Below are 25000 nucleotides of genomic sequence, written 5' to 3'. Positions count from 1 at the left end.
TTGGGTTTACAACTAGTTGATAAAAATATTCATTTTAAAAATTGGTTAAGCAATATAACATTAACAACTCCAGAGAGATTATTCAATGATACTCACCTTGATGAACTTTTACCAGATATTATTTTTGAGTAAAAATAAATAAATGTTATTTTGTATCAAAAAACTTGTACGACTTTTATTATAAAAAAAAAAAAAAAAAACTATATACACAAAAAAGCGTTTAGAAAAATAATTGAGTGATGATGGAGATTTGAGGCGTAAATTTACTGTGAATCACTGGAAGAACTGCTGGATGAATCGGTGGACATAACTTCAACATCTTCATTTTCCTGTTTGTGGGTATTGATAGGCACACTTCCTTGTCCAGCACCTCCACCCATGGTAATATTCATTGATTCTCCGGATGGGTGCCAGGCAAATTGATTTGCTAAAGACGCGGGTGGTTCTATTATCAAAAAATATTCCAAGTAAGCGATTGAAAAAAAAAAAAAAAATAAATAAATAAAAGCATCGTAAATGATATTTATAAAATAATCACCTGGGTGACTTCCAGTACCGCTGCCTGCACCAGTTCTGTGTAAGTCAGCCGGCATCCCTGGATGAGATCCTAGTAATGAGCCATTGAGAGGTAAATCGCTAAGACGCCCCAAGTATCCTAGTCTCATTTCAATGTCTGTTAAAAATATAAAAATAATTTATTGACAGTAAAAAAAAATTTTCATTGAAAAAATTATTATAAAAAAAAATTTTCATTCATAAAAAACTTGAAAAACCATAAGTGCAATTTTTTAAAAATATTTTTTCGTTCTAATTAAGGTAAAAGACCCAGTTATTGACACTTGCAATTTTATTTTAATTAAATAAAACAAATCGACTCTAATAAATTAATAAATATAATTTTTGAATTGTAAATTTTTAGATAATTGATTTTTTAAGAACATTTTATTTCTTTAATTAGAATAAAATTGCAAGTGTCAATCAACTAGACCAGTGTCAATAATTGGGTATTTTACCTTACATGAATAAAAAAGAATCAAAAAATTAAAAACGTCGGCTAACTTTAGTATTATAAGTTAGCGACAGCTGTTAAATTTTTGAATTCTTATAACAAATTATTTACAATAAAAAAAATGCTTATAAAAATTTCGACTAATAATTTTTTTTTTATTTTTAATTACATTTTTTTTTCATAAAAATTTTATTGTTATAAGATTCTAAAAAAATTTCTATTGTCTGTGAACTTCAGTGTCGTAAAAAATCAGATAAAAATATGAGTTTTACTTACCAGTTGGATACGGTCGTCTGGGATCACCTTGTTGCCAAGTCAAAGGGGCGCAAACAGCATTTGAAGCACTGATTCTGTGAGCAAATTTAATAAGCTCCTCAGAAGGTACTGGCTTTTTATTAGCCTGCGCAATTGACTCGAGTTTCTGCTTGGCTTGATAAATAGCCGTCGCCAAAATTTGTTCAGCTTCCTTCAGTTGACGCTGCAGCTGCTGTATATCCTGGTCCTGTTTGTCGACCTCGGCTTTGAGAGCTTCCATTTTAATATTTATTTTTTCTTGCTCAGTAGCCTGCTTGAGCATTGACTTCAAATCATTGTTTTTAGCGACCAACAATTGCACCAGCTGACCGTATTCTGTCCCTGATAATTTAAGATGCTTTTGAGCTATTGTGTTTTCAATCATTTCTCTGAAAACAAGTCAATTTTAATACATAATTATATTTATAACCAAAATAAATTGGATTATATTTACTTACTTGGCAATCAGCTCCATGTCATCAATCAGCGACAATAAAATTTGACGAGTGCTTTTGTTGGTAGTCATAATGAGTCGGGTAAGTATAAAATAATTTAATTAATAATTATAATTAAAATAATTAATAACACTAAAAATTATTTTTACAGTATAAACACAAGCTAAACACAACCTAATGATCATCACCACAAATTTACTATTACCAACATTGAAAATGTAGGTTATTGTATTAACATGTCACACGAAGACTCTCAGGATGAACAAGCCGAAAAGAGCCGAAGTTGATTCTTCAGCTACCTTGATTTAGATCTATAGGAAGTTAGTGATTGCGCCCGTAGCGAGGACATGAAAAGACACCGGGATAGTTCACGTTCTTCTCACATCTTTCTGCCCCTCCCGCTTTTGTGATATTTTATCCAACATCCTGTATCCGCAGCCGCTCTATACAGTTTTTATCTTCCACAGCGTTCTCTATCATTCCCTCGCTATATATTGATTAATTTGGAGTTTAAGGTACATATCTTTATTCTATTGTTGTTGTAATTATTTATATTTATTTTATTAGTAATCTATGAGAAAATTAATTACTTCAGTAGATTATTTACTGTAAATTTATTTAAAATATTTACGTATAACTCGTTTACTTCTACGTTGTGATTTGTGACAATTTTGACGACTCGTATTGTCATTTTGGTTTTTCTCCTCTAGTAACTAATAATAATAATAGTAGTAGTAAAAATAAAAAAAGTTTTTAATAATAATTTTTCTGTATATTTTAGTAATTATTATTTTATTTTTCCAGATTAAATAAAAAGTATAAAAATAAATAGCTTGCATTGTAGTGGGAAAAAAAAAAAACATAATAATAATGACGCCGGAGGGTTATACGCGAGTGTACGTTGGCGGTCTGACTGAAACGATTAAAAAGGAAGATTTACAAACAGAGTTTGAAAAATTTGGGAAGCTAAATAAAGTATGGGTAGCGTTTAACCCGCCAGGTTTTGCATTTATTGAATTTTTGCGGGTCGACGAAGCTGAATTGGCTTGCAATAGCATGAATGGAACCGAAATATTGGGAACAAAGTTGAGAGTTGAAATTTCCCGTGGTCCCGGTCGGAGTAGAAATAGAGGCGGCGGCGGTGGCGGGGGTGGGTTCAGAGGCCAATCTGGCGGCGGCAGAGGCGGTTTCGGCGGGTCACGTAGATCTTACGGCGGTGGTGGTGCCGGTGGTGGTTATCACCGTGATAACAACTCGTACGGTAATCAAGGCGGCAATAGTAATAGCTATCACTCAGGCAGGGCGGGTGGTGGTGGTCCGAAATACAGCAGTAGAGGAAGATACGGAGGCGACAACAATTACTCCGGAGGAAGAAACAATTCCGGTTACATGGCCGGTGGTAATTCTTACTCACAAGGATACAACAATTCGTCTGGCAACGGAGATGCTTCTGTTGACTATTATAATAGAAGAAATAAGGATTCCTCAGGAGCTTCCTCTAGATACCGCAATCGGTCACCGGCTGGACGCGGCAGGTATACGTCCAATACAACAATAATATCATTATCTCTAATTATCATTTTATTATTCATTGTTTTTATCAAAAGATCTTTTTTAAATTCTATTTATCTTACAACTACCCAGTTTTTAACGAGCAGTCATTTAATTACTGCTATTTTATTCTGCCTTTTTTTAATTAACTTTGAAATAATTTTTTTAAAAACGTCTTTACATCTACGAATGCATGTGGATATTACTTGATATACATTATAAGTACTTTAAAACTGTCTTCTTAATCTTCGAATAGCAAAATATGGGTACTGAAAATACTACGTGTGAAATTAAAAAAAAATCCTTGTACGCTTCAATGTTCACAGTCATCGTCATCTTCGTGAATGCACGTAAAAGAGTTTCACCTGCGAGTTCTACGTTACCACTGCAATAAGAGTGGCAAATAATTATAAATCATCAACTTCTTGCTTGCCCCCTCGATGACTACCACTACCACCCGTTGTTCTGGCCAATCTACACAGCTACGTGTATATATACAAAAAAAAAAAAACAAAAAAAAAAAAAAAAAAAAAACAAAAAAAACAAAAAAAAATGAGTAATACAGATATTATTGTAACAACAATCTAATCAATCAATTAATTAAGTTAATTATATACACAATTAGTCGTACGGTGTATGTTACACTTTCTTAAAAATCTATTTTTCATATTACGTTTATTCCATTAAACATTCATCTTATACTTTTTTTGGTAGTTATACTTTACACTTATCTCTGCCTTTAAGGATAAAACAAATCTAGAATCACATTTTTAATACGCCAAAATTAAGAGAATTTTATAAAAAAAAAAAATCTAATAAAAATAAAAAAAAAAAATATCAATGCTTATTAGTCGAAAAAAAAAATTAATTAAATGACTATTAATTACCGTCCATTTACCTCGATGCCTAAATTATCTTCCGACGAACCAATTAAAATTTTTAAATAAATTTTTTATTTTAAATTGTACAAAATTTATAGAGTAGTTAATCATAATAATAATTTATAATCATTTAATAGTAGCTAGTAACGCAGATCTTCTTTCTGTGTTTTGAAAAAGTGCTCGAACTAGCTGTTTGACTTGACTCGCCGAAAACTCGCGTGCTAGAGGACCTTTGCCGTCTGCCCAGCGTTTCTCAATGTCTTTCAGCGAAGCCTCAAGTACTTTTATCAATTCCAACATTTTTTGCCACTTTTTAACATAGCGATTGACCGAATTTTCTTCCTGTAAAAATTAGTAACCAAGCCGGTAAATAATTTTTTTTTTTTTTTTTTAAATAAGGTAAGTAATTGTAGATTAGATAGGTAAATTACCGAAAAAATTAATGGAGCTCTCTTGACAACCATGTTAAAAAGATTTACAAGCTCAGTAGCTGCGTCGGCCGATATGTCTTCCAGTATAGTCACTTTGCAAATTAAATCTTCGATCATTGAGTTCAATATGCAGCCAAGTGTTTTGTGATAGACGTTTATAGGCAGTACATTAAACCAAACCGTTTTTAACAACTCCAATTGTCGAATGCACTGTCTCAATGCACGCTCAACTCCCGATGACGAAGGCAATTGATTTTGAGCCAATTGAGATAATCCTAATGTAATTAGTTTTATACTTTATTAATAAATAATTTTACTTAATTTAATGAATAATTAACTAACATACCTGAATCTTTAATAATATCTGTTATTATACCACGTTGATATTTAACGTGATTGAGGAAAGTTTGAGAGCCGATATTTCGTAGTTTTAATGTTAAATCAACGTATGTAATGTTGTGATTTTTTAATTTTGGTAATTTTGCTTTATACTCATGGCCAAGTGTCATTAAATTATGAGCCAGGTACATGCAGTTGTTATGAAATAATGCTGTAAAATTAATTTTCAACATTAAATTACAATTACTGTAAACCTTTATAAGAAAAAAATTTTGTTTTAGAGAACGTACCAACTTGTTGAGGAATAGTTTCTAAAAATTTTTTATGATACTCAGGTACTGTCCAAACATAATGCTCAATAACATTGCGACTAGTGTAGTATAATTTAGCAGCAGCATCAGTTGAATTTTCCGAATTAAGTACCGCCTCATTAAGAATATCATGTACAAGTTGCAATAGCTCTCTAGCACTGGCACTTATTTGACAAGCCGGTAAAATAAATGTATTTTTGTTTAAATGACGTTCAGTTTGTGCATTTATAAGCGTACAATTAACTATTTCATCAGACTCTTTTTCCAATTTTTCGTTAACATGGTGATCATACTTGAAAGAATCATGCAAATTTTTTTTAACAAGCTGACTGGCTTTTACTAAAAATTCCTGGCATATTTTAGCAATATACAACTTATCTATATCTTTAATATAGTTAGAAATAACTAATTGTTCTTGAGTAATAAAACCTGTAATAAACGATCGAATAAATAAACATTCATTTAATTTTTATTAAATTGTTTGATTATCAATACTGTACCTATCTCTCCCAAATATTGTTCAAATTCGTGAATGTCATCCTCAATACTTTTAAAATTATTCAGTTCAACACTTGAGCTGGGAATAATGTCATTTATACAATTGTTTAGCAAATATTCTGACAATTGTGTCCACAAGTGCTCATTCAGGCGGCTTATAAACATTTTGTCATCGATAATAACATTTAAATGCTGATAAATAAATTGAAACAGCATTTTTAAATTATGTAAAATGGATTTGTACGACGGTATTTCTTTTTTCTCATTAGAAGTTACAACGTTGAAGACTTTCTCATCGAGAACAAACACTGAACACTCGGCGCTAATTATTGGTTTGATTATTAACTTCATTAATTTAGTAGAAAAGTGCTCGAGACACAATGGAAGTTCTGACAAGTAGTATAGAGCTTGTATAATATTTTTTATTTCATCAGGATCGCAATCAATCGTCAGGCTCACGCTACTGGTATCATTATTAGTCTTAGAGTTTTTATCATCATCGCTGGCTGCCCAGATAACGTGTTCCTCCCAGAGTTTCAGTACGGTCGACAAGAGAGATCTGTACGTAAGCTGGTAATTCTCTTTGATTGCCGAGTAGATGTTCAGCATCTGTAAATCATCATGAGACTCTTCGTCCGTCAGCAGAACAACTATTTTTTGTAATACTCTAGCCGCTTCGACATAGTCTTTATTTTGCCGCAGTTTGTCAACCGACTTGGTAAACTGTTCAAGTTCCAGTAACTTTGCAGACAAGTAAAGACTCGAATTGCAAGCGATCAACGCTTGAGACAAATTTTTTAACTCTTTTATTGACCCAGATAATTCAACTTTGATCTAAAAAATTAAACCAGTGTAAAAATATGTTGATAACAAAAAAATAAATTCAATTACCTGATCGTCAATCTTTGATTTCAAGAGTCCTATTTCTTCAATGAGTTTTCGACTTTTATCAACCAAAACGTAGTCATTTTGGAGGGTTGGTAAAAAATTTATATAATTATCTTCAATAAATTCTTTAACGTCACTTTTTAACTTAACTATTTTTTTTTCTATTTCATTCACTTTCTTTTTCAATTCAACAGCATTCATTTTGCCTGCAATTAAAAACAACATAATAATTATTGATTAATAATTTAAATATTTAATTTTTGTTAATAAATATATTTACCTGTTGAATCTGTTAGCAAAACATCAATAACTAAGGAACTCATTTTTCTTAGAAAATAAATATAAATATTATGCCACTGTCAAACATTCTGTACTTACACGAGTACATTTATTTTTTGAGGTTACAATCTCATTTGTTTGTTTGTTTGTTTGTTGATAAAGTAGAGAGTAAGGTAAATTAAAAATAAAAATAGAAAAATAGAGAAAAATTATTTATTAATAAATGTTTGTTTTAATACATACAAATTATTCACATTTTGTATTACTATCCGGGGAATAAGATGCTGTGGAGGAAAGCCTCTCTAATAAAATAATTAACTCGCAATGTTTAGTGTTGGGGAACATATCAACAGGTATAGCTTTGATTGGTACGAAAGGCTCACCGAGGTACTGTTTGGAAACAGGACGGGCTAGATCAACTAGATTACTCATAGCCGCTTTAGGGTCACACGATACATACAGAATTTTAGATACTTTTTTAGTTTTACGGAGCGACAATACTGCTTGATGATGGAGCCCAGCCCTAGGAGGATCGACAACAGCGATTATATTATCCTTGATCGTCCTTTGGATGACAGCTTTCAGCAGAGACTCTGCTTTCCCGACGAAAAATTCGCTATTGTCGATATTATTTTGCTTGGCATTTTCCTTGGCGTCTTTTATCGCGTCGCCTACTATCTCAATGCCCAAAACTTCCGCGCAGTGTTTTGCAAAACAAAGGCCTATAGTTCCAGTTCCGCAGCAAATGTCCAGAAGAGAGGTGTTTTCTTTATCACATTGCGCTAAATCAATAGCGGCTTGGTAAAGTATTTCAGCACCTTGAGAATTTATTTGGAAGAACGCTTGGGGTGATATTCGAAATTTCAAACCCATCAACGATTCTTCAATGTGTAATGAACCGCTTAAATGTTTAATCGGTCCATTTCTCTCTTGTGGACGATTTCCTCCGTCAGAATCTCTGGAAAAATTATCAGCAGTTAAATTATCAATCAATATCAAGGCTTAAAAAATTTTATTGATAAATTTAACTCACGATCCACCCATCATCTGGATGTACAATGAAGTGACCTGAGCTTCTTTCCCGTCACTTTCTTCAAAGAAATTTATTATTTTGGCAACTAAATCGTCGAAAGAAATATCAACCGGTAAATTCTTGGGATAAGTTCCAATAATCAGCATCAAATGGCCTAGACGAGTAGCTCGAATAGTAACTTGGCTCCAAAATCCTTTGTGATTCACTGGATCATAGACATCTAGCTGAGATTCTCGAACAAATTTTTGAAATACTCTTACAGCGATTTTCATTCTTTCAGGAATGTGGCACAAGTGATCAATTGGCCCCACAGTTGTTGATCCAGCAGCGTAACTGGACATTCTAAAGCCAATTAAAATTTCGTTATCTTCATTTTTACCTAAAAGTTAAAAAGTACAATAATTATTTATGTTATTTTGAAACTAAGTATTTTATATTTTATATTTTTATTGATGTTTTTATTTTCTATTTTTGGATTATAGTAGAATTTAAGCTAATAACTAAGTTACTTTGTTACTAATGATGTATGGTCACAGGGGATGTAATTCCATGATCTTATAAATTAATAAATAAACGAATATATTTAAAAAATAAAAATTAAATTACCTATCGTAAATTCGCATTTATTCCTATATCCATTGGTTTCCTCAGCACTTAAAATTGGTTTCAACTCGCAAATTAATCCATCATTAACAGCTCGTTGTTTTTCAATCCACCCAGTTAATCCGCTATTATTCCTGGCAATTAGTTGCCCAAGTTTGGCAATAATCGATCTCATCTCACTTTGCTTCATACTCAACTAGAAAAAAATAATTCTACTCAATATAACTCAAATATTTCAAGTGTTAATAATGAAAATTACCTGTTTTTCATAGGGAACATCCCAAAGAGGAATTGTAGTAGATTTTATTTGATCAAGCACCGAAATAATTTCTTCCTTTTGCTCTTGATCATTATCCTCATCATTGGTTTTTAATTTTTTACAATTTTTTTCGTCAGCTTCCAACTTCCGCTTGATAAATGGATCTGGGGCGGCTTTTGCTTTCTATTGAATAAAAATAACAAAAAATTGTAAATGATATCAAAAATATTAAAATTAAAAATTTTAAACTTACTTTGGCAGTAAGCTGGCAATTTTTCCAAACCATCCCATCGATAGTTTTCAGCCCATGCTCCCGTGCCTCTTCATTGCGAAAATTAACAAAGATCCAATTGAGCTTATTATTCAAGGGTTTTATCTTACAAGTTTGCAATCTCAGTTTTTCATTGAATAATTTTTTAACTTGCTTTATTCCAAAATACTTTGGCAGTCCAGAAACAAGTATTTTAAATTTCTCCGATGTAAAATCTTCTCTTTCAAGATAAGCGTAAGGATTATTTAATTCATCAGTTTCTTCAACATTACTCAGCTTTTCCTCACAATCTTCAGCCGCGTCAGTCATCTTTTAACTTTATTATAAAAAAATCAGTCAATGTGTACAAGTTTATTACCTCGTGGTTCACTATTTGAGAAGTTGAGGTTATGTATATTTATTTATTCAATTTATTATTATTATTATTATTATTATTATTATTATTATTATTAGTTGGAGGAAAATGGCCGATAGTTTTATTTCAAGGTCATTATTTCAAATATTTCTAACTTTTTCCCATGACTCTCCCGCGCTCTGGAGTTGATAGTAAGAACTACAAGTTGTATGATTTTTTTTTTAAAAAGAAGGCGTGTGTACGGAGCGTTATGTGTTAAATATATACGTCAGAAAAAATAATGTAACAAAAAAAAGGAAACAAGACACAACAGTCATATGAATTTTAATTGCGTCGAAAGAAAAAACGCGCGAGAATACTGGTATCAATGATTACACGTGTTATGGGTGTTTGCTCAAACATAAACCACAAAAACAATGCAAGTTAATAGTGAAAGTGTAAACAATAGTCATTGCAATGCTAGTGGGAATTTTGTTGATACTAAATCAACAAGAAATATTAGTAATAAACTCCAACAACAATTCGATCTTGAGTTTGCTGATATTACTTTGTCTAATTTACGGCCACCACAAGCTTCCTCGACTGTTGAAAGAAAAGTGTAAGTTTTCTTTTATCAATTGCATTTTTTTTTTTTTTTTTTTTTTAATAATAATAATTAATTATATTAACTTGAAGGTTAGTTTTCATTTTTTTAATTTTTGATAATTTGTTCACTCCAGAATGAGATCAACTGGTACGAGGTTTATGCCTGAAAATTCTCCGATCAATGATTACAGCAATTGTTGGAGCGAAAGACAATCTGAGGATCGTTTGTTGACAGCAAGCGCGGGAGAAAGTTCGCTGGGCCTCATTGATGTTTCTACTCGTAAGTATATATTATATAAATATTTTTTTTTTTTTTTTATTACATATTTTATTCTATTACTTATTTGCTTATTTCAATATCAAGCAGTGATGAAGGACCAATCAAGAATGAACAATACGACAATAAATATTGAGACTGAAAGAGAACTTGCGAGACAGTTATTATTAAGATGTAGCCAACGTGATAACAATCCTGCTCTCTATGGTAAATTATTTTTATTTTTAGCGTTAATGAATAATTAAAAAAAAAAATAACAACTGTTTTAGACACAAATAAAGAAAATAACGTGAATATCCAAAATTTATCAGCAACAGAAGAAGGAAAGACTTCGTTACCCAATCAGGTGTCAAAATTCAACTCAACTACTGTGAGTTATTTCAAAATAATTAAAAGCTTTTAATTTATGATGTACTAAAGATTATTTATAATTACAGGTGAGCTTCGAGCCGACAGAATTTACCGGGAGATCGTCAATAATTAACGAAGACGGCGTGACGTCATCGACGTCAGTTTTATCGAGCTTTAAAGCCAATAATTCCAATGCATATGGGTTTAGCTTTAACAGCACAGCCGCAGAGTTGATGGAAAAATTTGGCAACGATGATTTCCTGTCAGGTTCGCAGTTTGATAATAAACTATTGACTGATGAATTGTCCTGGCGACAAAATTATGACGTAATACCGCCATCAGCCACTACAATTGTTCCTGTTGCTTCTACAAATTGTGTCAATAATACTAATAATAATAACAACAAAAACAACAATAATAATAATAATAATAATAATTACAATAATAGGAAAGAACATCTTAACTTAACCTGTTTTTCAGGAATAATAGGCGAATTGGATTTATCGCTAGCATCTTGTGCTACGGCCACATCTGGTGGTCGTAAAGTATCGGTTGGTGAATATTTCAAAAGAAAATGCGATCCCCTGGGCCAATTATCGAACAGCACTATAAGCAGCATTGTGGATAGGCCTAATTTTGGACTGCACAGTATCAGAAGTCCCGAACGTATCGCAAGTTATAAATCTCCGGTTAACGGCGGTGAAATGGCGAGTACGCTTAACGGCACTGTGGACGTTGAGTCTGAAAGTTTCAGTAATAATACGATGGTAAACAGCTGCGATGAAACGCAACTCTCAAAAACAACAGTGGCTGACGACTTAATGAGTTTGAGTAAAATAGCTCAGGTGTTGCAGTCTGACGAACTGGGTGGGAGTCCGCGGCGGTTAATCGATCAACTTTTGATGCTCAAGAAGAAACAAAAGTCTGATAATCTTTCTATGTTAAGTTCAAAGACTATTATGCCCGGCGGAGGGGATACTTATACAGTATTACCAGCGAGAACTTCGTTACCTGTTATGAACAGCACGTCTTCAACAACTTTAGTAGCTGGTGCATCGGATAATGATGCTGGAATAAAATCAAATGGATTATCCTTTGATAATAAGAGCGTTAACGGTGTTATTAAAAATGACTTTGACTCTTTTAATGATAAAAATCATTTTAATAATGACAGCGATGTTGCTAAAGCTTTATTCCCGAGTACAAAAGATGTTGTTGATGCATCAGAGAGTTATAAAAATAGTAAAGGGATTAAAATAATAAAAACATCAATATTATCACCAGCAGAATCGCCTTTGTCAAAGTATAAACTTTTAAATCATAATTCGATGCAAAATAACATTAAACAAAATAATAGCGGTAGAAATGATGATGATGATAATAATAATGCATTGTTAGAAAATATTCGTCAGCGTCATGATCAATATCAGCAGCACCAGCAACAAAATAATATGGTTATAAAACAAGAACTGGATTATACAAATTATGAAAAAAGAGTTAGCGAAAAAATAAGTATAGGTAAAAATACTCGTGATTTATATAAATGTTTGATTGGAGTACCGCGTGATGCAGACATTGAAATAAAAAATGAAAGCGATCGTTGGTTAATATGTACATTTAAATTGGACCAAATTCAAGGTAATAAAAATAACGTTGAAATAATAGTGCCATCAGACCAGATTTTAATTGAACCGAATGAATCAAAAACGGCTAAACTAATGGTTAATTTTTTAAAATTCGGTGATCCAGTAATGGCCTCACTTAGTATTCAGGTAATGGATATGTCGACACGTGAAATATTCACGAAACAACATATGATGTGTTTCATTCCAACGATCAATGATGAATTCAAAAATCAAGATTTAACGTGTAGCTCTACGTCAATACTAACAACAACAACAACAACAACTCAAGTAACGGGAGCAACAGCAACAGCTAATGGTGACTGTCATCGTGAGATAGAATTAATTGATGCAACGCCAGTTTTATTAAAAATTAATACAAATAAATATATACGATTAAAAAATAAAACAAATAAAATGGTAAATTTATCAGTAGCTGTTGAACCATTTGATAAATTGCCGGAGGATAATTTTAATATTGAACCAAAAAATTTGACACTACAGATTGACGAAATGAGCATTGTATTAATAAAATACCACAGCAGTACAGGAATAAAATTAAATGATAGACAAGCAGTAATTAATATAAAAACAGATGGAAATATTTATTCATATTCAGCAGTATTAATAGAAAATGAAAAAAATGAAAAAGAAAATGAAGATGAGGAAGGAAGAGGTAAAAATAGAGAGGAAAAAGATAAAGACAGAGAAAGTAATAAAGTTGGAGTTGATAATGAAAATAACGATTACTGTCAACGGTGCAATACTCCACAGCGTATGATGTTTACTGGTGCGTCTGGTACTGGTGGTACGCGCGCTGGTTCTGTTGAACTCGGCGCCAGCGGCGATATTGTAAATGATGCTGGTTTATCTCCTAGCAACAATATATTGTCACCGGCATCAACGGCGAGTATAGGGACGACAATAGTGCCGAGAATAAATTTATCTGGTAGAAATTCACCCCGTAGTACAATATCTACGACGACATCCAACACTGGTGGTTCAAGACCACCTACAGCCGTTACGGATGACGTTATAATTCCAATAAAGTCTACTAATTCAACTTTAGTGTGGACTACCGTTAAAGTTGGTAAATACGAAAATCGTGAGTTTACTATACGTAACATTGGAAGCTCGAAAATTAAACTCCAGGGAGTGATAACTGATAAAGATAATTGCTATAAATTTTTAAAAGATCGTGATTCGAGTACCAATATGACGGTGACACTGCAGCGTATGGAGAGTAAGACATTTACGGTGATATTTAATCCGAGTTCAGTTGGTCCAGCGGCTGGAAAAATAACATTTACTTATTTTGATAAGAAACAGCATCAGCAGCAACAGAACAATGACAACAACAACAAAGAATTATCGAGACCTTCTAGGATAATTCCTCTTTACGGTTACGGTGGTTACGCAAAAGTTTGTGTTGGTCAAGCGCTTAAAATAATAGGCGATCAGATGTGGTTGCCTCTCGGTAAATTAAACTCCAATGGTACTCTAAACACTAAAATAAGACTAGAAAATACAGGTGATTTGTCAGCTTACGCTAAAATATCGTTAGCACCGAAAGCCGTTTATCCATCAGTTGAATCAAATTGGCACATCGAACCGACGGAAGTGATACTTGCACCGAAAGAGGTTCAGTGGATAACACTTAGATTTCGACCTCGTCGAGAGGACATGGCATTATTACGCGGGGCAACAGCCTCAGGGGTCAGAGGCGGCTGCGGCAATTCCACCGGCAATGTTACCGATATAGCTACTCTTACAATAATGCACGGCGATGAACCCACACGATGGCGAATTCGCAGACTCTACAAAAAAATAACTCAAGCCGAACAAGTTAAAAAATCTAAAGATAGCAAAGATATATTTATGAGCATGGTTCACCAAATTAGCAAAGTTATTACTGGGGAAAAATCAATAAATAATTTGAATATTATACGTGACTCTGTTCAGGACCTCGGTATTTTGTGTCGACAACTTTCGCGACACGCAATAACTTTAACAATGGAGTGGGATTCGGACGACACAATGTCGATATACCAGGATACAGATGATTATTATTACGACGATGATGACGATTCTAATGAATCAAAATTATTTCAATCACTTTACAGCGCCAGTGAGATAAACAACTGTACCGCAATCACTGTTACCAATGAAAATAATAGTTATTATTTGCCTTCTGCTTCTGAAACTCGGTATTTGACTGACGCAAATTATATTACGAGAGCAAACAACAATCAACCAATACCATCCTCATCATCGTCCTCTGTAACAACGTCCATGAGGAACCCAGTTACAGACGTGAGCATTGATGTAGAAGCTGATAAAAATAAACAATTTACTGTCTCTCCATTATCTGTTACTTTAAGTCCTCCGATTTTAAAACACGCTACAGTTATTATAACAAATATGACAAGTAATAACCAACCATACAGAACGAAGCTATTGTCTCACAGTGAACTTGTGAGTGTTGTGCCTAGCGAGGGTCTCATCCCGGCCAGAAGGGGTATTCTCGTTAAAATTCAGTCTAATAATAACAACAGTGTTGACAAAAATATCGAGGCCGTTTTACGAATTTATACAGCTAATGAGAAACGTGATCTTGCGATAAAAATCTTAACTGCCGCTAGTGTTCCTTCTACTGAGGCTGGTGGTGCTTCAGCTCACGGAAGAACAGAATCCGGATCTTAAATAACGTTAAGCATCTTATGAATTTACGCGCGCGTACTTGAAAACTAATTTATATTACTTGTATTTAAAATTTTTCTTTTCATTTTTTAAAAAACTTTTTTACTCCACTTGTTTTTTATTCCTTTTCATTTTCATTTATTTTAATATTGTACTTATTATATAAAGTAGCGTATCCAGGGTAGAAAAAAAAACACTCCACGCAATTTTTTATACTAACTCATATATAATTTTATAAAATGATTATAATAAAGTTATAATATAAAATAAATATATGTATATGTATATTTCTAAATAATAAATTTTAATCTAAAATTGCTTTCGTTTTGGATGTATAATCAAATTTAACAGGATATTTATTGGCAATGGTTTCAATAATTCTTTTCATATTGACAGAGTCGTGTATACCCGAGTGAAGTCTACCTTGCGCTGACAAATTTAATTTATTAAGCATGTCCCTCAAGCTTGTTGGATAATACTGTGTTGCCATGTAAAAAATTCTCTTCAAGTTAATCCACTGATTGAAATAGTGCGGTACTGGTAAATTATCAAGAGAACACTGATTGGGCAGCATAACTTTTAGATCCCAATCACCACAAGTAACAAATGTACTTTCATAATTATTATTATTATTATTATTATTACTAGAATTATTTATATCCTTGATAAAATTATTTGTTGCGAGCCATGTAGAAAATTTATCCAGTACAACTGGGAAATATTCTTCATTCTCAATTGTTTCTTGCATAATTCCTGTTAATTCTGTACAGAACGGACTTATAATTGGATTTACTCTCGGTTTTACATATTCATGAAAGATACTCTCTATTTCCCAATTTTTCGTACTAACCGCAATGCAAGGAAACTCGATTATTTCCTGGTTTTTTATCTGTACATTTTTTTCACAAGTTGCTTCAAAGTCCAATATCAGTAAATATTTGAATTTTTGAACGATATTATCCGGTGTTTGACGTCGTCCAAACGATACCGGTCCTAGGCCTTTTTTCATTAAACGCAGTGCCATAATAATTTTAATCTCCCGTTTTTTTTTACTCAACTATATTTTTATATTATTATTATTTTTATTATTTTCTCTTTACGCCGGTGTTCTCTTCTCTACTTGCAGCTGATGTGCACCAGCTCAAGCTAAATGTGCAAGCTTTCATCAACCAACACCACACGTCTTTTTGTGCCTTCGTTCTCGCTGCCAGCAAATAACTCACGCCTCGGATTACGTCGTCAATATTTAATTTTTTTTCTATACTCTAAAATGCAATAAAAAAAAAAGGTTATTTTAAAAACAATACCAGGACAGAAAAAAAATTTATAAAGTATAAAGTATAAAAGATAAAGTATAAAGCAGGTTGATATGTACAAAGTTTATATACTCTAGTCGACAGAAAGCAAGAGAGTAGGTCTACGTCCTGATACTCGTGATACTCCTGATACTGGTGTTGCTGATGGAAGTAGTGGAACGTATACTAGTTTTGTATTATAAAATATACACGAGTGTACACACACGTTTATGGCATAGAGCACAACAGTGACATGCTTGTCACATGGCCATTCAACGTCAGAGTCACGTGTCACTGAATAAATAGCGTAACGTGATTGGTGACCTGGTCCTTTTAGCTATAATCACTGTCTGTATTTCACGTATCACGTAACTAGTTACAGTTTTCTTCTGTGACAATCCATGTGACAGTACTCTATACCCCACTATTGTTATTATTCTATGCTATAGGTTTTTATTATTTTATTTAGTATTTGTGTCGTCACGCAGCGTCACCCGTCGGCTAACAAATGCGCGCGAAATAATATTATAACCTCTATTTTACTCAATAATAATAAACTACTGTGCAAAATAACGCTGCTACTGGAGTTACTGTGGACAAAAAGCAGAAAGCAGACCAGGGCCAGCATACACAAGTGATTCATTTATTCTATACGTTATTTAGTTTTATATTTTTATTGCTGAAAAGTAAATTAGAAGAGCAGTAAAAAAATAAAAAGCCGACTTTAATTTGAGCTGTAGCATATTTTTGAGGTCGTTAAGGATACACAACTAATTTTTTTTTTTTTTTTTTTTTTTTTGTTTATTTGTGTCATAAAAAAGTAACGGCAATGAGAGTTGATAAATCTGGGAATTTACCATGGTAAGTTAAATGACGCTCATTAAATATTAAATGGGAAAATGGTTAGAGCAATGTAAATATTAACAATGTGCTTGCATTTATTTGTATGTTTACCGTTTGCGGGGGAATTAAAGGGTTGAAAAGTACCGGCCATCAACATTAGATGACCTCATTTCACATGAGGATATTATTAAAACCAGTAAGTATTTATTTTAACAATAAATCTTTTTTTTAATAATATTTTAATAACTCATAAAATTCTGAGAAGTCTTTTAAAAAGCCGCTTTTACGGTTTATTATCCTTATTATTATTATCATCATCATCATCATCTATTATTTATTTTCAGTTAACAAATTTATAAATGAAAATCAACTACCGCATTTATTATTTTATGGTCCTCCTGGTACTGGAAAAACAAGTACAATCCTGGCTTGTGCCAAAAAATTGTATAAGCCGGCACAATTCAGCTCGATGGTTTGTATCTCTGCACTAGTTTATTAAGTATTCAAAGCTTTTTAAGTATAATTAATAAATCAATCATACTGCAGAAAATACTGGATTATCGTTTAACGGATTATCACTACAATTATTATTATTATCCTTTGTTAGGTGTTGGAGTTAAACGCGTCGGACGATCGAGGTATTGGTATTGTTAGAGGACAAATCCTTAGTTTTGCAAGCACAGGAACAATGTATAGATCTGGATTTAAATTAATTATACTGGATGAAGCTGATGCTATGACAAATGACGCTCAAAATGCTCTGAGAAGAAGTATGTCACTGGTTTAAATTTATGACTTTGTTGCTGTACGTCAGGTCCTCAACAATATCATGCTTTATGTATTATTGTCTGTCTTATGTTTTAGTTATGGAAAAGTATACCGAGAATGTAAGATTTTGCATTATTTGTAATTATCTAAGTAAAATCATACCTGCACTGCAATCCAGGTGCACTAAATTCCGGTTTGGTTCACTTAACTCTGAGCAGATTCTTCCGAGACTTGAGCACGTCGTTAAAGAAGAAAAGTAATTGCGTTAAGATGTTATTTTTATAAATATACACATTGCGCGGGCATTTACGTGCTCCTTTTTTATTTTGTTTTACTTTTAATACTTTGTTTTCTATTTTTTAGTATCAAAATAACTGAAGATGGTAAACGTGCTCTGATGGAACTAAGTGGCGGGGATATGAGAAAAGTCCTTAATGTTCTTCAAAGTACGTGGCTAGCATTCGGAGATGTTACTGAAACAAATGTTTATTCCTGTGTTGGTCATCCTCTGCCAATTGATATAAAAAATATCGTAAATTGGTTGCTAAACGAGCAATACTTTTCAGCTTACTCGAGTATCCTTTTTTTTACATTTTAACTTTTAACTTTCTACATCAAATGTATTGAGTACTTTTCATAAAACTTACCCTTTTACTTAATTTCAATTCCAAGTAACTTCCTTAATTATCATTATCATTATTATTATTTAACAGAGATCAATGATTTAAAGATAAAAAAAGGTCTCGCGCTACAAGATATACTGACTCAATTACATCTATTGGTTAACAAAAGTACGTATCAATACTAATTTTTTTTTTTTTATTATTGACATTTTATTTTTTTTTTAAATATAGATATTATTATTAACGCGAGTACGATTTTGTTTCAGTTGAATTTCCAGATAATATAATTATGGAACTAATTATTAAACTAGCACAAATTGAAAAGCAAACTGCAGCTGGATGCAACGAAGCAGTCCAACTAAATGCTCTAGTTTCAGCTTTTCAAAATGCTCGGGATATTGAAAAGGTGTGAGAAGTGCTGCCGTAGAGAAGTGCCATGACAAGTATTAAGTACACGGTGATGCTTGGAATATGAAAAATTCAGTGTAAAACAATCGTCGCGTCGAGTTGAATTTAGAAATGTCTCTTAATTTATTTAATACATTTATATATTTTTTTTTGTTTTTATGACATGTTTAAAATCTTTTTTCGTTACTTCTGGCTGCATCTTTTATGCTTACCAGCAAACAACAAAACTGGTAAAAATTTTTTTTTCTCGCGGACATCATTATCCAAGTGTATCCTATTAAATATAACGAGAATCAACACTGAGATATGTCAACCAACTTTTTAAATTTTATATCATTATTTTTTAACGTACCCATGATTATATATTACATAATATAAAAAATATCTATCCATCTATCCATTGTAATATTGTCCGGGGTATTTTTAAATTCAACTTGACTTGCATCTTTTGAATTTACAAGCAGTAGCAGTAGCAGTTGCAGTTGGAGTTGAAGTTGAATCTATAAAAGCAGTATCAGCGGTAGCAGTTGTAACAGCATGTGTTTTTGATTTTTGCATTCACAGTATACTATTTTAATTTTATATTCACAACACAAAACCAATTAAACGTAGTGCCGGTAGATAGAGAACAAGTATCTGTTGTGTAATACAACCAGTAATAGAAATAGCGTGGGGGATGCCGGTGGCAAGAGGTGAGCTAGAGGATCGGACTGCAGTGGTTGCAGTCTGAGTTGAATCTATCATATAATTAACATAAATTAGGTACTAAAATCTACGTGTACTGGTTAGGCGGTACGGGCGTAAAGCAAAGATAAAGATTACGAGGTTCTACTATTCGTACATATACCTTAAACCTTCGTAGCAAAGGGTGATCCTGGATCCTGGGGAGCAAAGGGGAAGCGCGCGCGCGAATGAAAGAGACAGATTGTAGTATGGAGAATTTCGGGCTGAGCGTTGCGAGTTGCTGCTAGTACCAGCGAGGAAAGATGGGAACCGCCGGGACGCCGTCGCCGCCACCGCCGTCACGGGATTGCTGGGGTGGCTCGGCCCTCCGTCGCTAGCTCGCCGCGAGTACTCAGGTCTCGCATGGTGTGTAATACTGCCGCCGGCGACTGGGGGGGCCGGGTTTTGGCCGGGTCGTTTGCGCCTCCAATGCGCAGCTACAACCTACCAATGCGGATCTCTTTATGTGTATGTGCAATACCAACTTCTCCACCTAGATACGTACACTCTGGAACTTTTGTGTAGAGGAGCATGTGTGAGCTGGTAGAGGGGCAAGGAACCACATTGAGCTGTATAGCCCCGTCGTTTTCACCACTACCAGGTCCTTCATTCCTCTCTTGCTTCCCTGCAGCTGGTGCTCCGTTCTCGGTGAATGCGCTACCCCCGTGAGCCACTACCTGACCGCGAGCTTGCAGAGTACTCTGCCGCCGCGGACGTCGACAGAAGGTCCCCGTTATTCGATTCAGCCGGCTCGAGTAACATCATACCAGTCGACTCAGCATTTCTGTGCGGGATATTGAACTGCTATCACGAGTTGTTAATGCTCCTGCTAGAAGCTGTGCGTGTCAATCATCATTCCCAGCATCACGCTGACGTTTATTTTAAAAAGTCACGAGTCTAATATTATTTTTTTTTTTACTGTAATTTTTCATTCACGTCCTCTGGAAATTTAAATTTTGTGTGAGGTTATTTTAAAAATAAAACACTGAATAAATTATATTTTTAAATAGTAATACTTTACCTTTTAAAATATTTAAATTGACACATTTTTCGATAAATGTCTGTTGTATTTTGCAAAAGCTCAAGATAATAATATAAAGTACTGAGTGTCATAAAGAATACATAAAGAATTTATCCGGCTGGCTATTGGACATGTGAGTATATAAAAATATAAAAATATAATACAATAGTTGTAAAAAATTGTAGCGTGATAGACACATGTGTCTTTTAATTGTCTGTAGCTCGGTACACATTTCTCTACTAGTACAATACATATAATGGTTGATGAATAGCGTAGTAGAGTAAGTCGGGGGTTGAACCTACGGGACTGAGGGTGAGAATGTAAAAAATTAAAAAAGGCTGGAAATGATAAAAGAGCATAAATGCGCTCGCGCGCTACCAAGACTGATAGATAGGGTTGCGTATCTGTTCAACCGCGTTCTTGATCTTGATGACCGCGCAGTTACATTCATATACACGCCGTGTATATTCAACGTCTGACCATTTGTATACATGTAGACATACTTGTGTTACATACAAATATATAGATATGTATACTAGTATATAGAGTACATAGAGAGTAGCATGCAGTACTAGCAGTACTGGGTCCCTATCATTCCTGCTAGCTACTATATAAATTATTTCAGCTGCATGAAAACAATAATTTAATGCCAGATAGCTGCTAGTAAATAATTAACAGAATTTATATAGTAATTAATTAACTTTCAGCGTTGATGGACAACCCAATTAAATTTTGTTTTCAATTATCCTTATGTCATGTGTGCAAATACCACACAGAGACAGAGCATATACACCCGATACACCACGTAAACGGGACATGTATGTATAAACCGAGTGAGTTAGAGTGTACTGAACCAAATCTCTGATGCATTGGAGGTAAAAAAAAGGGTCGCGCGCTTGCGCAACCCATGCTTTTTAAATCAAATCAGCGGAAAGAACAAGCTACATTATGCGTGAAAACCCTTGATTTTTTTACCATCCTTCCTCTTTCTCTATTTATATATGAATAATCTCCATATATATATATATACATATAAAGATATGTCTTTATTATATAGATTCTATATTCTATATTCTACGTTGTACTCTCCTTGATTTCTTTCAATAGTTATATAATTTATGCAACTATACAATAACCGAGATACACAATGCCCATTGAGAGTCACAATTGATATAGAAATTTGTCATCTATGGAGAGAAATTCGTATTGAATATAAATTATATTATAGCTCTGCGGAAGGGATCTCACTTCGCGGTCAACGACGCGTGTACGCTGCGGCATGTGGGTGGTTAAATATATGAATGAGCTCAAAAAGTGCCATTGACATCAAAAATTATTTACCACTCTTGTAATATAAATATTTATATGAATTTCATTTAAAATTACTGTTATCATTATTATTATTATTGTTATTGAATTTTTACGAGTTAAAGTTATTCAATTTCATATTTAAAATGAATTACACTAATTAATATTTAATAATAACTTTATATTCGATGATATATTAAATATTATTATTATAACTATTATTATTAATTAAAATCAGTTATATAATAATAATAACTTTAAATGAATAATTAAACAACGTTGAAACAAAACCGGAGTAATTAAATTTTTAATGAGAATTTTATTTCAGTATAAAATGAAGCTTTTCAATAAATACAATCCCGATATTAAAACCTGTATTTTTATATTATAAAATTCATTTTTCAATAATCAATTATAATTAATAAATCAGTGTGGCAGTTAAAATTTTTCGGTATGTCATATTATAGTTATATTTAATTATTATTAAAATGAAAAATCTATAAGTAGATGAAATATTGAAAGGATGAATAATAAAAATCTGTTCCAGGGTGAAGGGGTATGTTGGTTATTCGGCGTTTGCTGATCGTGGGTGTACTCGCAGCTTCGATTGGTCATTACCCAGTAGCCGCAGCAACCGGGAGCAAGATTGGCGGTATGTGGTGGTGGTGGCGACCACCGTGGTTTATTAGTTACCTTGGATTTGCTTTGATTTTCCATACAACACCTGGTGTTGCCAGTTATCACATTGCCGTGACCACCAGCAGCAGTAGCTCATCCCAGAAAACTGATCTCACCGCCACGGGATGCCGTTTGTCTGAATTTAGATGTGATAATCGGCACTGCATCGCCCAGGACAAGTTTTGCGACGGCGAGGACGACTGCTCTGATAAATCCGACGAGCCTAAATACTGTACCCGTAATTATCTTTATTATTAATTATTATTAGTAATAATCAATTACTATAATTATTATTAGTAATAGTAATAATTTATTCCTATTACTAGTATTTAACGGGGTATTTATACACTTACCTTAACCATCAGAGATTTTCATCAGCTTCAGTTAAAATATATAGTTGAATTTAAATAGGAGTAATCTCAGATGGGAATAATAATAAACAGCAAATTGACTGTATGATTTGCTGGAAATAAACTCAATGTAATTTAACAGCTTGCAATAGAACTCTTTACGGCGATGTGGGACGGACTTATGAAGTGGAAGTTCGACGTCCTCGAGAGGATCGATTACCTTTCATTTGTCACATCAATTTTACGGCTGCCGGTGGCGATTTTGGTGACCTAGTTCAGGTAATAATACTACTCATAATGTTACTGTAAAAAAAAAGCACTGTCGCAATTACAATCATAGTAAACGTTCAGAAAGGAAAGAAAATTAAATATATTTTATAATAGAAGAGAAGAGTACAATAGAATACAATTGTTACGATTATTACATACCTTTTTTAGATTTTAATAAGAAATTTAGGGCCAGTTTTTCAATCCAGGATAAAATTTTATCCAATGATAAAATATATCTATATATTTCACATATATAAATATACTAGCAATAATAATAAAACTCTTATCCTGGATTGAAAACATGGACCTTAATACTTTTTATAATTAATACGAGTATCATATCATATCATATCATATAACAAATTGTTTTATCGTGAAAAAAACTATGGATTATTTTTCATATCAATAATCAAAAGTTTCATTGGCTGCGTTCAAGTTTTAAAAACTAAAGTGTTAAAATAACTATATTATTTTTTTAAAAAATCTATAATAAAACAATGCAAGGTATATTTATTTAAGTGTGTCTAAAATTAATTTTTTTGGTAGATAAAGTCAGCCCTGCTCAGAACTTAGTAAACCTGAACGCAGCCATTGTATAGACTTGACAGCTATCATTATTGGCTACGTTCAAGTTTTAAAAGTGAATATAGCCACACTTCATTTTTTGTATCAAGATTTGACTCACTTGATAAATTTAAACGCAACCATTATGCAATAATTCTGTCGTTTACTTTGAACATATTGAAAAAAGGGATAAATATTGCAATAATTTTTGTGCAAAAGTTTCGAATATCTACAAGGGACAAATAAATTATTACGATATAACTATTGTTATAAATCCAGATCAATTTGACAGGTGGATAATTAATAGATTATGTACTCGCTCCAAGTTTTTTGGTAAACATATACGTGACAACGAAAATTCAATAATTAATTGAATAATTGATGATGTGGAAACTGACAGATATCTGATAATTTGTGGAATTTTTTTAATAAATGAATTATGATGAAGAAAATGTAACAAAAAATTTTCATTTGCGAAAGTTATAAATAAACTATATCAATACAATTTTTTTAAATATTTATATAAATATGACACTAAAATTAGCAGCCCTTTGAAAATTTTTTTATTTTTCTTGAAAAATAAAGTAGGTCTAAAAAATTATTTTCAACAAATTGCATTTATAATTTTTTAGAGCTTCTAAAGATAAAATTTTGTAAATAAATTTTTTTTGCTCTAATTTATTTGTTAAAAAAATTCTAAAAATTATCAGATGTCTCTCAATTTCAATATCATAATAATTAACAGTTTTTTTTTTTTGTAAATTATGTCCTGTTGGTAATAACTACATTAAAAATGATACTGAAATCATGATATCAAAATATTTCTTAATTTTTTCCAACAAATTCATCAGTATTAAAAAATATTTTTAGAAAATTGTATAAATAGTTTTTGAAATTTTCTACAGGTGTAATTTATTTAAAAACTTTCTTTGTGATAATATATTTGTTAAGAAAATTTTTCAATTTGTCAGATGTCTGTTAAATTCATTATTATAAAAGAATAAAATGATATTAAAATTAACATATATCTGACAGTTTTTTAAATGTTTTTAAATTAAAAAGAAATAATTATAAAAAAAGTTCACATATAGAAATTCATAAAAACTGTGAGTTTGATTTTGTAAAACATTTTAATTAATTTACTCGTTAAAAATACC

The 25000-nt window shown here is 32.5% G+C and overlaps 8 protein-coding genes across 11 annotated transcripts; 4 read left to right on the top strand and 4 right to left on the bottom strand.

Annotated features, from left to right (window-relative positions):
- Positions 1–164: 164 nt before the first annotated feature.
- Positions 165–1959, bottom strand: LOC123273529 (mediator of RNA polymerase II transcription subunit 4). 2 transcript variants are annotated; one of them, XM_044740937.1, is made up of 4 exons: positions 1762–1959; positions 1286–1692; positions 539–673; positions 165–427 (listed from the first exon to the last, which is right to left on the bottom strand). In XM_044740937.1, exons 1-4 carry the CDS (start codon positions 1827–1829, stop codon positions 264–266), a joined length of 774 nt encoding a protein of 257 aa, XP_044596872.1. In that variant the 5' UTR covers positions 1830–1959; the 3' UTR covers positions 165–263. The 2 variants fall into 2 exon arrangements, with proteins under 2 accessions (XP_044596872.1, XP_044596871.1); XM_044740936.1 differs by having other exon boundaries at positions 167–445; positions 1762–1950.
- A 97-nt stretch (positions 1960–2056) lies between these two features.
- Positions 2057–4276, top strand: LOC123273531 (RNA-binding protein Rsf1-like). Its single transcript, XM_044740940.1, has 3 exons — positions 2057–2273; positions 2563–3293; positions 3636–4276. Exons 2-3 carry the CDS (start codon positions 2629–2631, stop codon positions 3661–3663), a joined length of 693 nt encoding a protein of 230 aa, XP_044596875.1. The 5' UTR covers positions 2057–2273; positions 2563–2628; the 3' UTR covers positions 3664–4276.
- LOC123273526 (centromere/kinetochore protein zw10 homolog) lies at positions 3604–7072 on the bottom strand. Its single transcript, XM_044740933.1, has 7 exons — positions 6938–7072; positions 6661–6863; positions 5772–6603; positions 5251–5700; positions 4968–5171; positions 4622–4896; positions 3604–4532 (listed from the first exon to the last, which is right to left on the bottom strand). The coding sequence occupies exons 1-7, from the start codon at positions 6978–6980 to the stop codon at positions 4317–4319; spliced, it is 2223 nt and encodes a 740-aa protein (XP_044596868.1). The 5' UTR covers positions 6981–7072; the 3' UTR covers positions 3604–4316.
- Positions 7073–7135: 63 nt separating this feature from the next.
- Positions 7136–18149, bottom strand: LOC123273527 (tRNA (uracil-5-)-methyltransferase homolog A). Its single transcript, XM_044740934.1, has 6 exons — positions 18061–18149; positions 9085–9418; positions 8832–9014; positions 8576–8768; positions 7970–8348; positions 7136–7894 (listed from the first exon to the last, which is right to left on the bottom strand). Exons 2-6 carry the CDS (start codon positions 9409–9411, stop codon positions 7183–7185), a joined length of 1794 nt encoding a protein of 597 aa, XP_044596869.1. The 5' UTR covers positions 9412–9418; positions 18061–18149; the 3' UTR covers positions 7136–7182.
- Positions 9622–15198, top strand: LOC123273524 (probable serine/threonine-protein kinase ndrD). Of its 3 annotated transcripts, none has more exons than XM_044740930.1 (5): positions 9625–10055; positions 10177–10322; positions 10410–10526; positions 10589–10689; positions 10757–15197. In XM_044740930.1, exons 1-5 carry the CDS (start codon positions 9874–9876, stop codon positions 14993–14995), a joined length of 4785 nt encoding a protein of 1594 aa, XP_044596865.1. In that variant the 5' UTR covers positions 9625–9873; the 3' UTR covers positions 14996–15197. The 3 variants fall into 3 exon arrangements, with proteins under 3 accessions (XP_044596866.1, XP_044596865.1, XP_044596863.1); XM_044740928.1 differs by having other exon boundaries at positions 10407–10526; XM_044740931.1 differs by lacking the exon at positions 10410–10526 and having other exon boundaries at positions 9622–10055; positions 10757–15198.
- LOC123273530 (ERI1 exoribonuclease 3) lies at positions 15261–16577 on the bottom strand. The gene is made up of 2 exons (XM_044740939.1): positions 16368–16577; positions 15261–16257 (listed from the first exon to the last, which is right to left on the bottom strand). The coding sequence occupies exon 2, from the start codon at positions 16014–16016 to the stop codon at positions 15297–15299; it is 720 nt and encodes a 239-aa protein (XP_044596874.1). The 5' UTR covers positions 16017–16257; positions 16368–16577; the 3' UTR covers positions 15261–15296.
- LOC123273528 (replication factor C subunit 5) lies at positions 16813–19255 on the top strand. Its single transcript, XM_044740935.1, has 9 exons — positions 16813–16921; positions 17104–17148; positions 17262–17326; positions 17475–17602; positions 17738–17900; positions 17995–18154; positions 18262–18473; positions 18612–18689; positions 18788–19255. The coding sequence occupies exons 2-9, from the start codon at positions 17117–17119 to the stop codon at positions 18931–18933; spliced, it is 984 nt and encodes a 327-aa protein (XP_044596870.1). The 5' UTR covers positions 16813–16921; positions 17104–17116; the 3' UTR covers positions 18934–19255.
- Positions 19256–20599: 1344 nt separating this feature from the next.
- On the top strand, positions 20600–23288 carry LOC123273525 (the record flags this gene model as incomplete). The annotated part of the gene is given in 3 exon segments (XM_044740932.1): positions 20600–20806; positions 22529–22897; positions 23152–23288. Coding segments are annotated over 2 exon segments (495 nt in total), but the record flags the coding sequence as incomplete, so codon positions are not given.
- Positions 23289–25000: the final 1712 nt, after the last annotated feature.

The sequence above is a fragment of the Cotesia glomerata genome, unplaced genomic scaffold (genome assembly GCF_020080835.1).
Source record: "Cotesia glomerata isolate CgM1 unplaced genomic scaffold, MPM_Cglom_v2.3 scaffold_102, whole genome shotgun sequence".
NCBI lineage: Eukaryota > Metazoa > Arthropoda > Insecta > Hymenoptera > Braconidae > Cotesia > Cotesia glomerata.
This window is presented reverse-complemented; position numbering and strand designations above follow the sequence as displayed.

Coding starts and splice junctions, on each gene's coding strand:
- LOC123273526 (XM_044740933.1), bottom strand. CDS start 6,980: ATGAGTTCCTTAGTTATTGATGTTTTGCTAACAGATTCAACAG. Junction 6,604..6,660: donor AATCAAAGATTGACGATCAG/GTAATTGAATTT, acceptor TTAATTTTTTAG/ATCAAAGTTGAATTATCTGG. Junction 4,533..4,621: donor GAGCTCCATTAATTTTTTCG/GTAATTTACCTA, acceptor TAATTTTTACAG/GAAGAAAATTCGGTCAATCG.
- LOC123273530 (XM_044740939.1), bottom strand. CDS start 16,016: ATGGCACTGCGTTTAATGAAAAAAGGCCTAGGACCGGTATCGTTTGGA.
- LOC123273531 (XM_044740940.1), top strand. CDS start 2,629: ATGACGCCGGAGGGTTATACGCGAGTGTACGTTGGCGGTCTGACTGAA. Junction 3,294..3,635: donor TCACCGGCTGGACGCGGCAG/GTATACGTCCAA, acceptor CAATGTTCACAG/TCATCGTCATCTTCGTGAAT.
- LOC123273524 (XM_044740928.1), top strand. CDS start 9,874: ATGCAAGTTAATAGTGAAAGTGTAAACAATAGTCATTGCAATGCTAGT. Junction 10,323..10,406: donor CCTCATTGATGTTTCTACTC/GTAAGTATATAT, acceptor TTCAATATCAAG/CAGTGATGAAGGACCAATCA. Junction 10,527..10,588: donor TAACAATCCTGCTCTCTATG/GTAAATTATTTT, acceptor CAACTGTTTTAG/ACACAAATAAAGAAAATAAC.
- LOC123273527 (XM_044740934.1), bottom strand. CDS start 9,411: ATGACTGACGCGGCTGAAGATTGTGAGGAAAAGCTGAGTAATGTTGAA. Junction 9,015..9,084: donor ATTGCCAGCTTACTGCCAAA/GTAAGTTTAAAA, acceptor TTTATTCAATAG/AAAGCAAAAGCCGCCCCAGA. Junction 8,349..8,575: donor TAAATGCGAATTTACGATAG/GTAATTTAATTT, acceptor TTTAACTTTTAG/GTAAAAATGAAGATAACGAA.
- LOC123273528 (XM_044740935.1), top strand. CDS start 17,117: ATGAGAGTTGATAAATCTGGGAATTTACCATG. Junction 17,149..17,261: donor AAATCTGGGAATTTACCATG/GTAAGTTAAATG, acceptor GGGGAATTAAAG/GGTTGAAAAGTACCGGCCAT. Junction 18,155..18,261: donor CACGTCGTTAAAGAAGAAAA/GTAATTGCGTTA, acceptor TCTATTTTTTAG/TATCAAAATAACTGAAGATG.
- LOC123273529 (XM_044740936.1), bottom strand. CDS start 1,829: ATGACTACCAACAAAAGCACTCGTCAAATTTTATTGTCGCTGATTGAT. Junction 674..1,285: donor CAGACGACCGTATCCAACTG/GTAAGTAAAACT, acceptor TATTTTTAACAG/ACATTGAAATGAGACTAGGA. Junction 446..538: donor CGGTACTGGAAGTCACCCAG/GTGATTATTTTA, acceptor TTTTGATAATAG/AACCACCCGCGTCTTTAGCA.